The 12,832-nt window shown below is 41.1% G+C and overlaps 1 protein-coding gene across 1 annotated transcript in view; it reads right to left on the bottom strand.

The window, feature by feature from the left end:
* Positions 1 to 118: 118 nt before the first annotated feature.
* Positions 119 to 12,832, bottom strand: part of PRPF8 (pre-mRNA processing factor 8) — a 45,130-nt gene continuing 32,416 nt past the window's right edge. Inside the window, exons 30-42 of the mRNA XM_060756648.2 lie at positions 12,612 to 12,772; positions 12,329 to 12,520; positions 10,042 to 10,279; positions 7,100 to 7,228; positions 6,905 to 7,018; positions 6,625 to 6,798; positions 6,347 to 6,540; positions 6,015 to 6,254; positions 5,776 to 5,917; positions 1,925 to 2,065; positions 1,688 to 1,827; positions 574 to 776; positions 119 to 470 (exon numbers count right to left, since the gene is read on the bottom strand). Coding sequence (XP_060612631.1) covers positions 316 to 470; positions 574 to 776; positions 1,688 to 1,827; positions 1,925 to 2,065; positions 5,776 to 5,917; positions 6,015 to 6,254; positions 6,347 to 6,540; positions 6,625 to 6,798; positions 6,905 to 7,018; positions 7,100 to 7,228; positions 10,042 to 10,279; positions 12,329 to 12,520; positions 12,612 to 12,772 — 2,223 coding nt within the window. The 3' untranslated portion in view covers positions 119 to 315. The remainder of the gene's footprint in view (positions 471 to 573; positions 777 to 1,687; positions 1,828 to 1,924; positions 2,066 to 5,775; positions 5,918 to 6,014; positions 6,255 to 6,346; positions 6,541 to 6,624; positions 6,799 to 6,904; positions 7,019 to 7,099; positions 7,229 to 10,041; positions 10,280 to 12,328; positions 12,521 to 12,611; positions 12,773 to 12,832) is intronic.

The raw sequence follows: 12,832 nt of genomic DNA, 5'->3' as shown, positions 1-12,832 counted from the left end.
TGAGAAATAAAATTGATAAATAAATAAATATGAGAAATAAATAAATATGACAAATAAATATGAGAAATAAATAAAAATATGAGCAGGAGGGACAAGAAGGAGAGGGTACAACGCCACCAACTTTGTACAAAACCTTTATTTCGACAACACTGGGAAAGGGGCAGAGACACTGTACATGACAACGCGCAATCCCTCCACAGCCATACTGTGTGGAAAGAGGAACTAAGGGGGTGAAATGCTGAGGAGTAACTCTTCTTGAAGGAAAGGAGAAACAAAGGGGGTGCTCCTTGTTGTTGTTGTTGTTGTGGGTCAGCCTCAGGAGTAGAGATCCTCGCGGTCGGCGGAGTAGACCTCCCCTTCCTGGAGGAGGGCGAAGTTGAGGAAGTGCGAGGGGCGGTGGACCTCGTGGTAGAACTCCTTGGGGTTGGCCAACTGCAGCTCGTACTTCATGTTGGGGTCGTGGCGCACGCCTGGGAAAAAAGGGGGTCAAACAAGAGGGTGTTGTGAGAAGACAAGAGGGAGAAAGGCTCCTTGTGGGTCCCAAGGAAGGGTCTCTCTCTCTCTCAATCTCACCCATGAAGTTGTAGTTCCAGGAGCCCTGGGCCGGGACCATGAAGAAGCCCAGGAAGCGGTCCGAGAGCAGCATCTGGACCCGCTCGTAATGGGAGGGCAGGTAGCCCTTGGGGTTGTTGCCCTTGTCCGTGTTCTGCCGGCCCCATTCGTAGCCGCTGGGCGTCAGCTTGTAGGCCGTCAGGGTGCAGGAGCCGGGCGTGAAGCTGCGCAAAAGGGAAACAAAGAGGCAAGGGGGTCAGTTAAAATCATAACAGTAATAAAACACAAGCCAATAAATCCTCATTTAAAAAAAAACATTGTCCAGTTCCATCATACATATCCTGTTGGAACTCACCCCCAATCCTGGCACAAGGTGGTAGTCCTCATTCAGCATATATACATATATAAACACACACATGCACACACACAACGATGTTAGCGGCAAGAATGTTTAAATTGTCGAATGCAAAATTACAAAGTCTTTGTTGTAAACAACTTATAAAAAATTACAAAATATTTAAAAACTACTGCTATTGTTGCTGACTAATATTTTAAAAATATTTTAAACCCGCCAGCAAGCCCTTCACCCCACACATCCTGTTGGAACTCATCCCCAATCCTGGCAACAAGGTGGTAGTCCTCATTGAGCACGCACATATATACACACACACACACATAAACAAGCTATGTTAGCGGCAAGAATGTTTAAATTGTCGAATGCAAAATTACAACTTTTTTTTTACTTTGTTGTAAACAACTTATAACAAACATTACAGAAAACTGTTGTTGTCAATTAATATTTTAAAATAATTTTTCCTGTTATGGAAATTTCTGGCTTGGGTGATTTGAAAGTGTTGGATCTGTGTGGCAAGTTTGGTCCAGATCCGCCATTGGTGGGGTTCACTATGCTCTCTGGATGCAGGGTGAACTACAACTCCCACCAGTGGCCATAGAAAAGAATAGGAAAGGGTTGGTGGGAGTTGGAGCTGTAGGGAGGAGCTTGTCTGTGTAAGTGGGCACACCAGCCACATACACACAACAGACAGATTTTCACTTTTATTATGTGGATGGATGAATGGATGGAAAGATAGAAGATAAAAGATTTAACCCCCCCCCCCCCGGACGTGTCCCTGACCTGCAGGTGATGATGATGGTCTTCTCCCCGTCCCAGGAGGGGTTCTCAGCCATGACCTTGGCGTGGGTGGTGACGTCCTGCGGGGAGAGCTGCGGGGACTCGTTGGGCTGAGTGTGGATCCAGCCCAGGGGCTCCATTTCCTGCACAGAGAGGTTCAAGGTCAAGAGGGATGACGGCCAAGCCTTTAGAATGGCAGGAACCCCCCCCCCCCCCCCGGCTTTGGCCCACGATCCCCACCTTGAGGTACTCATGTTGGGGCAGCTGCCCTGGCAAGTGGACCGTCTGGTGGGTCCCCCACTGCGGCACCATCACGATGCAGCGGATCTCCTTCACCTGAGGGTTGTCTGGCGGGCTCACCCCATACAAGTAGCCGGCGATCTGGGGGGAGAAAGGAGGAAGTGGGCCTACATCAAGGCGAGGGACGAGACGCCCCAAAAGCCTGCCCTCTCCCTACTAAGCAAAGCTTGGCAGCAGCAGCAGCAGCAGCAATAATAATAATAATAATAATAATAATAATTCCAAGAAACCTCAAAAAGCCTTAATTTGGACAGAACATCAATCTGCAAAAATACATCTAATATCCCAGGCTCTTGGGAAGAGACCGATATTTAGAGAGGAACCCCAGACACTTGGACCTAATGAGCATGTACATGTAAATTTAATAATAATATATAATAAATAAAATAATAATATATAATTATAATAAATATAATAACACTAACTATTATAATAATCAAATAATACTTCTAATACCCCAGACCCTTGGGAAGAGCCTGGTATTTAGAGATGAACTTGTTATGAACATGTAAACATCACAATTATATGTAATAAAATATAGCAATATGTTGTTGTTCATTCGTTCAGTCGTTTCTGACTCTTATTATTATTATATTAATAATAATATATTATTATAGAAATATAATAATATATAATACAAATATTATAATAATAATGATACGAAATCCAGCATATAGACCTCGTTTGCTGTGACATACTGTACTTTTGTGTCAATAATAATAATAATCTAATAATACCTCTACTATCCTAAGCCCTTGGGAAGAGCCTGGTATGCAGAGATGAAGCCCAGACACTTGGACCTATCTAATTATTAGATTATTATGTAATAATATCTCTAATATCATAGGCCCTAATGTGCATGTGTGCTGTGTTATGTACATGTAAATATAATAATAATAATATATAATAAATAAAATAATAATATCTAATTACAATAAATATAATAACACTATTATAATAATAAATAATACTCTAATACCCCAGACCCTTGGGAGGAGCCCGATATTCAGAGACGAAGCCCAGACACTTGGACTTAGTGTGCATGTTGTACTGTGTTGTTATGAACATGTAAACATCATCATAATATATAATATAATAATCATAAAATACAATATAGCAATATAATAAGAAGAATATATATAGTACAAATACAATAATAATAATAATCATCATCATCATCATCATCTAATAATAATAATAATAATAATAATAATAATTCCTCTACTATCCTAGGCCCTTGGGAAGAACCTGGTATGCAGAGACGAAGCCCAGACACTTGGACCTAATGTGCATGTGTGCTGGGCTCTTATGTACATGTAAATAATATAATAATATATAACAATAATCTAACAAAAATCTAATAATATCTCTAATATCATAAGCCCTAATGTGCATGTGCGCTGTTATGTACATGTAAATATAATAATAATATATAATAATAATCTAATAATATCTCTAATATCATAGGCCTTAATGTGCATGTGTGCTGGGCTGTTATGTACATGTAAATATAATAATGGTACATAATAATAATGTAACAATAATCAAATAATATCTCTAATATCATAGGCCCTAATGTGCATGTGTGCTGTGTTATGTACATGTAAATATAATAATAATATATTATAATAATGTAACAATGATCAAATAATATCTCTAATATCATAAGCCCTAATGTGCATGTGTGCTGGGCTGTTATGTACATGTAAATATAATAATAATATATAATAAATAAAATAGTATATAATTATAATAAATATAATAACACTAACTATTATAATAATAATCAAATAATACTTCTAATACCCCAGACCCTTGGGAAGAGCCTGATTTTCAGAGACAAAGCCCGGACACTTGGACTTAGTGTGCATGTGTACTGTGTTGTTGTGTACATTTAATAATAATAACAACAATAATAACAATAACAATAATAATGTAATAATAATAATAATAATAATAATAATAATAAGGGAAGAAAACAAGGAGTGTTGTGGCCAAGTCCAGCCCACCCTCATGTAAACAAAAAGATGGGCAAAGGCTCGGATGGGAAAAGGGCTGGAAGCGGCCCAGAAAGGAAGTTGGCACTCTGTCTTAGAGCGACAATCCAGAATTTCCCCGGAAGCAACCGGGATTTGATGTACCCTGTTTTCCCCCAAAGGCAGCCCATCCCTAAATGAACATTTCACATTATTGTTTCCTGGTTTGGGGAAAGTTTGGTCCAAGGTGAAGGGTTGGCAGTAAAAAAAAAAAAACACGAGGAGGAATAAAGGTCGTGAAAGGAGTGGCAGACAACTCTGCAAGGAAAAGTTCCAATCCCAAGGCCACTGTCAACAGTGGAACTCCTTGCCTTGGAGTCCGGGGAGGCTCCTTCTCTGGAGGCTTTTAAACAGAGATGGCCATCTGTTGGGAGGGCCTTGATTGTGCTTTTCCTGTGCAAAGGCAGGAAGAGGTGGGATTGGATGTCCTTTGGGGTCTCTTCCAACTCTAGGAGTCTATGATTCTACGATAGGGATTTTTCGCAGAGGCTGGATAGTCGCCTGTCGAGATGGCGAGTAATGCATAATAATAATAATAATAATAATAATAGTAATAAATCACACAGTCCTCAACACTTAGGAAGTGTTCAACTTGTGATTTTGTGATACGAAATCCAGCATAGAGATCTCATTTGCTGTGACATGCTGTGTTTTTGTGTCAGTAAAAATATAATAATAATAATAATAATAATAATAATAATAATACATCATGCAGTCCTAGACGTTTGGGAAGTGTTCAACTTGTGATTTTGTGATATGAAACCCAGCATAGAGATCTCGTTTGCTGTGACATACTGTGTTTTTGTGTCAGTAAAATAATAATAATAATAATAATAATAATAATAACGTAATCTATCAGAACCTTCTCTACCTTCTCTGTCTGCCTACCTATCTACCCACCCATCAATCAATCAAACATATCTATAGCGGCATGGCCATCTGTTGGGAGGGATTGGATAGGGGGTTGAATTGGGTGGCCCTTGGGGGTCCCTTCCTCCACCAGGGTTCTATGATACATCCGATGATAATAATAATAATAATAATAATAATAATCAGTTTTTAATTAGTTTTTCTTTTAATTTGATTGTGTTTACTGTAATTTTATATTGTTATGCATTCATATGTTTTACGTAATTATGATGTTGTTTATTGTTTACGTTTTCATTTTTATTTTGCTGTAATTTGTTGTTTGGGCTCGGCCTCATGTAAGCCGCTCTGAGTCCCCTTTGGGAAGATGGTGGTGGGGTATAAACAAAGATGATGATGATTATTATGTCAGTTCTGGGCTTGACCTCATGTAAGCCACCTCAAGTCCCCTTTGGGGAGATGGTGGCAGGGTATAAATAAAGATAATAATAATAATAATAATAATAGTTACAATAGATACAAGCAATATATCCATTTCAAAGCAAAACCGGCTTGTGAGTAGTTATTTAATATTGCTATATAGACCCTAGTCTGACAGGTGACATATTAATGTCATAAATAATAATAATAATAATAATAATAATAATAATTCTTATTATTATTATGTCATTTCTCGGCTCAGCCTCATGTAAGCCGCCTCGCGTCCCTTGGGGAGATGGTTGTGGGGTATAAATAAAGATTATTATTATTATTATTATTATTATTATTTTTATTATCTACCAGAACTACCTCTCTCATTCATATCTATCTATCTATCATATCTATAGCGGCATGGCCATCTGTCGGGAGGGATTGGATGTTGTCTTTCTTAATCCCCTCCAGCCTGACCTGGGCCCGCAGGTCAGAGATGCAGATGAACTTCTTGAGGACGTTCTTGGGCAGGATGTAGGTGTATCCCGTCTCCTTGATGTCGTCCGACGAGACGTAGATGTGGTTGGTCCGCAGGTGGAGGTTGGCGGCGGAAATGGCCCTGTGCAGGGGGGGCAAAGGGGCGGGGTGGTCAAGGGGTGTTCAAGGGTCACCGTAAGGGAGGGGGGCCCGGGTTCCCCGCTTGGCCGGCCGCTCACCGGACGCGCCACTCGGTCTTGGAGGAGAAGGTCTGGGTCTCGTAGTTGCTGGTGGTGGAGGTGATGATCTCGTCGCCGTGCTTGTTGACGGTCCGCGTCTGGGTGGCGGTCAGCTGGGACTGCTCCTTGGTCTGCTTCTCGATCTCCGCGATCTGCTGGCGCTGCTGCGAGGGGGCCGAGATCTCCATGCCCAGGATGATGTCCCGGATCTCCGACTGCGTCAGCGAAGCCACGTTCACGCTGGAGAGAAAAGGGCAAGGGTTAGGGTTGTTGACCCTAACGTCAACAAACCCACCCATCATCCACTCACCCACCCCAACGGCCCAACCTACTTGTTCTTCTTGCCATAGTCAGCCAGGATGAGGTCTTTGAGCTGGACCTCCACCTTGATCCACTCCTCATCGGTCAGCGTGGGCCAGATGTGGTGGGGCTCCGTGACGGTGGTCTTGTCCGGCTTCAGGATGACCTTGGCCCGGTCGTTGTTGACGTGCAAGGCCCGCAGGATGAGGATCAGTCGAGAAAAGGCCTAGCGGAGACAGACGCGCGCGGTCAGGGGACGCCCTCAACCCCAACGGGGCCCGCCCCCCGCTCCCCACGGGGCCCCACTGACCGTGTAGGAGGAGATGGTCTTCAGCCAGTCGTCGTAAAGGTTGAAGAGGACCATCTGGGGCTCGGTGGCCTTCAGGATGAGGTCCCCAAACTTCTCCACCTTCAAGCAGGCCTGGAAGGGGAGCTGCAGCTCCGAGCCCTTGATCACGATGTTGGGGAAGTCCAGCAAGTGCACCTGCGAGGGAGGAAGTAAGGCAAGAGGAGAGTCCGGTCAGTCCAGGAGACCCCTCTGGGCCTGCCCCCCCCCCAAAGAGAGGTGTCCTCCCTGCCCACCCACCCACCTCCAGAGGGTCCAGCATGCCCTTCCGGGTGACGATGATCTGCTTGGGCTGCTCCTCCACCGGAAGGGAGCGGATGAGGGCAGCCACTTCCTCGGCCGTCTTCCACTTGGCCAGCTGGAAAAGGAGAGAGCAACCAGGTCAGCAAATGGGGTCCTCGGGGACAAAAGCAACCCCCCCCCCCTTCCAGGTCCTCACCTGCCCCAAGCGCTTCTGCCCGGCCCAAACCGAAGTGTGGATGATCTTCAGGAAGAGCTGCCCCGTCCGAGGGTTGAAGATGAAGATGGCCCCGTTGATGGGCTTCGTGGTCAAGTTCCCCTCAAAGGTCTGCAAGGGAGGCGCGGCGTTATTCCCCCGGGTGGGATTGGGAATCACCCCCCAAGATCTTTCCATTCCTCCCAGCAATATTATTATTATTATTATTATTATTATTATTATTAATTTACGACATATGCTGCCCTTCTCACCCCAAAGAGGACTCAGAGTGGCTTACAAGTTAGATGTAAATACAATATATATTATTACCATAGCACAATATTAGTATTATATATTACCATTATACTGTAATATTATTAGTAATATTACATGTAATATAAAATATATTATAATATCATATTATTATAATTAATAGTATATTGCTTTACATTATAATATCAATATTATATGTATTTACAATATATTATATTACATTATAATATTAGCACAATGCAGCAAAGGTGGAACATTCCATTATTATTATTATTATTATTATTATTATTAATAATAATAATAATTTATGGCATTTATATGCTGCTCTTTTTACCCCAAAGGGGACTCAGAGTGGCTTACAAGTTAGATGTAAATACAATATATATTATTACCATAGCACCATATTAGTATTATATATTACCATTGTACTGTAATATTATTTGTAATATTACATGTAATATAAAATATATTATTATAATATCGTATTATGTAAATACAATATATTATTACCATAGCACAATATTAGTATTATATATTATTATACCGTAATATTATTTGTAATATTACATGTAATATAAAATATATCATTATATCGTATTATGTAAATACAATATATTAGTCCCAAAAGGGACTCAGAGTGGCTTACAAGTTAGATGTAAATACAATATATATTATTACCATATAAATAATATGAAATATATTATTATAATATATTATGTAAATATAATATATTATATTATTACCATAGCACAATATTAGTATTATATATTACCATTATACTGTAATATTATTAGTAATATTGCATGTAATATAAAATATATTGTTATAATATCATATTATTATTATTAGTATATTGCATTACATTATAATATCAATATTATATGTATTTACAATATATTATCCCAAAGGGGGCTCAGAGTGGCTTACAAGTTATATGTAAATTACAATATATATTATTAGCATAGCACAATATTAGTATTATATATTACTATATTGTACTATACCATTATATTGTAATATTATTAGAAATATTACATGTAATATATAAAATGTTATCATAATATCATATAATTATTATTAGTATTATATTCTATTACATTATAATATCAATATTATGTGTATTTACAATGTATTATGTTATATTATTAGCACAGTGCAGGAGACAAGGTGGAACATTTCATTATTATTATTATTATTATTATTATTATTGTTTTCAAGTACAGGCCACGGTCTCTAGGCACTGCACCCAGTGTGCCGATCAACTTGACTTGAGCCATTATTATTATTATTATTATTATTATTATTATTATTTGAAACACAACAAGCAACAAGATGAGTCCACAGCAAACAAGCTCACTCTGCTGGCTGTTGAATTGGATCACACGTCAGACACTTCCCAAGTGTCTAGGAATGTGTGATGTATCGGCAAATAATGTGTGCAGATCCCAGTAAGGTGGCCTTTTGCACCTGGCAGATGGTGATTTTGTCAGCGCCAATTGTGTTTAAGTGCAGGCCAAGGTCTTGAGGCACTGCGCCCAGTGTGCCGATCACCACTGGGACCACCTTGACTGGCTTATGCCTGAGTCTATTACTATTATTGATAATATTATAATGTAACAGAATATAATACTACTACTAATAATATATTATAATTATATATTTTATATTACATGTACTGTTACTAATAATATTACAATATAATGTTATAGTACAATAATGTAATATGTAATACTAATATTGTGTTATTGTAATAATATAATATATTGTATTTACATATTACTTGTCAGCCTCTCTGAGTCCCCTTCAGGGTGAGAAGGCATTTCTGACGGCACAAATTTCCTCCGTGACACCCTGACTGAATCAATCACAAATTCCCTCCGTGACACCCTGACTGAATCAATTCTTTCTCAGTAACATTTTGAAGCCAGCAGAAGGTGCTGGAAACCTTATATGGGAACTTGTGCAGCAACAAGTTCTAACAAGGAAACTGAGCAGAGGGAGAGATGGGCAGGAAAGGTGTCTAAAAGGAAGTGGTGGTGGGGAAAAAGTCAGTAGTGTTTTCCTTTGCTGCAGAGATACAAGCAATATATCCATTTCGAAGCAGAACCGGCTTGTGAGTGGTTATTTAATATTGCTATATAGACCCTACAGTCTGACAGACAGCATATAAAAAAAAGGTCAAGGTAGTCCCCTGACATTAAGTCCAGTCACGTCTGACTCTGGGGTGTGGTGCTCATCTCCATTTCTAAGCCAAAGAGCCAGCGTTGTCCATAGACACCTCCAAGGTCATGTGGCCGGCATAACTGCATGGAGCGCCGTTACCTTCCCGCCGGAGCGGTACCTATTGATCAACTCACATTTGCATGTTTTCGAACTGCTAGGTTGGCAGAAGCTAGCATATAAATGTCGTAAATAATAATAATAATAATAATAATAATAATATCACTCTATTTTACTCTCTCTAAAAAAAGAGACTCAAAGTAGCTTACAATAAAACTAATACCATACAACTGACACTATATCAACATCAAAATAGAGTTAGATATGAACAGCCTTAAACTAGTAAACAGGTATTATTATTTATTTATTCCCCATTAACTGATGCCACCCAGTGAAAAACCCAACATTAAAACAGAATGAAATCCCAAAGGTATGTAAACGGTGGGGAAGACCTTGTGGATGGTGACGCGGTAGACGTTGGTGTCGTCCACGAACCAGATGATCTGGTTGGAGAAGAGCTCCCCGTAGTTCTGGGAGGAGAGGTAGGGCTCGGTGGGCTCTGAGGAGTAGAGCTGCAGCCCCTTCCGGATCCGCTCCCGCAGGACGTACAGCGCCGGGTTGGCCTTCATGATCTTGGCCATGGCCTGCTGGATCAGCGGCTTGCTCCCGGGGAACCAGTTCCCGTAAGCACTGCAGGGGGGGGGGGGGAGGAGAAGAAGCACACACGCATCAGCCCGGCCAGCCCTACTTCTTCATCAACCTTCTCATTATGTCTCTGGGACTGGGTGGGCATCTGTTGTGAGTGATTAAACTGTGTCTTCCCGCCTGGCAGAAAGGATTGGACTGGGGATACTTGTAGTAGGAATAGGAATAACCATAATAATGATATTATTGTAAGCTGCCTTGAGTCCCGGGGGGGGGGGGGGATGGTGGGGCAAAAATAAAGTTAATGGTAATTAATAATAAGCCACAAGGAGAGGCGGGTGATACATGGATGTTCAAACAAGCATTCGGTTAATCCGGTGCAAAGAAATTGATGATTAAGGACTGGTAATCATGGACGATGAAATTGGACTACGATTCTAGTTAAGAGATGCATTGGATTGTATTGGTGGCCCAATACTATGTATTGTATGTTGTTTTTATGCTTTTTATACTGAATATTGTTGATTGTTTGTAGAGTTGTAAACCGCGTTGAGTCGCCAATTTTGGCTGAGAAACGGCGGTATACAAGCGCAGTAATAATAATAATAATAAATAAATAAATACATATTATTATCACCAACTGATTGATCTTGGAACTGGAATAATGGACGAGGAGATCGGATTATGACTTTACTGATGAGACGTGATGGATTAGTTATATAGATGTATAGATGTTATATTGATGTACTGTTGTATTGCCATATCGATGTAGTTGCTTTAGTTACTGTTTTAAATGCCAATGTTGTGCACTTTGTATATTGTCCTGGCTGTAAACCGCACTGAGTCGCCTACGGGCTGAGAGAGTGCGGTATACAAGTAAAGTAAAGTAAATAAATAAATAAATTATTATTATTATTATTAACAAAAACATTAGTCCTCTCTAGGGGAGAAAGACAGGGTAGAAATTAACATAATAATAATGATAATGATAATGATAATGATAATTATTATTATTATTATTATTTTAAAACATTTGTATTGCGCCCTTCCTACCCCGAAGGGAACTCAGGGCAGAGCACAACATATATACGGCAAACATTCAATGCCGGGACACAAATTCTTATATACATACATAAACATTAAAACAGTGGTTCTCAACCTTCCTAATGCCGTGACCCCTTAATACAGTCCCTCCTGTTGTGGTGACCCCCAACCATAAGATTGTTTTCATTGCTACTTCATAACAGTCATTTTACTACTGTTATAATGTAATATATAATGTAAATATCTGATATGCAGGATGCATTTTCATTCACTGGACCAAACTGGGCACAAATACCCAATACACCCAAATGTGGATGCTAGTGGGATTGGGGGAGGATTGATTTTGTAATTTGGGAGTTGTAGTTGCTGGGATTTATAGTTCACTTATCAAAGAGCATTCTGAACTCCACCAGCAATGGATTTGAACCAAACTTGGCTCCCATGACCAATGGAAAACACTGGAAGGGTTTGATGGTCATTGACTTTGAGTTTGGGAGTTGTAGTTCACCTATATCCAGAGAGCAGTGTGGACTCATGCATTGGTGGATCTGGACCAAACTTGGCACGAATACTCAATATGCCCAAATGTGAACACTGGTGGAGTCTGGGGAAAATAGATCTTGACATTTGGGAGTTGTAGTTGCTGGGATTTATAGTTCATTACAATCAAAGAACATTCTGAACTCCACCAACGATAGAATTGGCTCAAACTTCCCACATGGAATCCCCATGACCATCAGAAAATACTGTGTTTTCTTATGGTCTTTGGTGACCCCTCTGACACCCCCTCGCGACCCCCTCAGGGGTCCCGACCCCCAGGTTGAGAAACACTGCATTAAAAACATTTATCAAAATATTAAAATACACCATGTAAAACCGTCCTAGTCATCCACGTCAAATAATAATAATAATAATAATAATATGATTGTATAATAGTGATGTTATTGAGTCCTTATGGGGAGAAAGGCAGGGTAAAAATTAAATTAACAGTAATAATGATGAAGATGACGTTAGGCAAGGCAACCCCAAGCAAGGGCTGTGGGCGCTCACCTGTGCAGGTTGTAGGCCAAGTCGATGGCGATGAGGACCCCGGTGGGGGAGGGGTAGATGCTCATGTTGTCAGTGGTGTAGTCCAGGAACTTGGCCCGGGCGTAGCGCTCGATGTCGTGGGAGTCGTAGTCCCCCCAGCGCAGCTGGATGTCGATCCAGTACTTCTGGGTGGTGGTGCTGTCCATCACGTCCCTGGAGGGGAAGGAAGGGGCGGGGTGAGGTCAGAGGCCGGCTCGGGCCGCGACCCCCCTCCTTTCCTGTCCTTGATCCCCCCGGAACTGACTTGGAGTCGGCCAGGAGGGAGGGCCGGGAGACGTTCCACTTGTAGGAGGCGAAGAGGAGGATGTCCGCGCAGGAGGAGTTCATCTTGTAGGACTTCCGGGGGTGGATGGTCTCCTTCTGCACCGTCTCGATCTCCAGGGCGTCCAGCTCCTGGTCAAAGACCTGCGGGAAGAGGGGCCGGAAAGCAAGGGGTCAAGCTCAAGGCACACCAGAGGACTTCCT

The sequence above is a fragment of the Anolis sagrei genome, chromosome 11 (genome assembly GCF_037176765.1).
Source record: "Anolis sagrei isolate rAnoSag1 chromosome 11, rAnoSag1.mat, whole genome shotgun sequence".
NCBI classification, from domain to species: Eukaryota; Metazoa; Chordata; class Lepidosauria; order Squamata; family Dactyloidae; genus Anolis; species Anolis sagrei.
The sequence above is the reverse complement of the archived record's forward strand: the minus strand, read 5'-3'. Positions and strand labels throughout refer to the sequence as shown.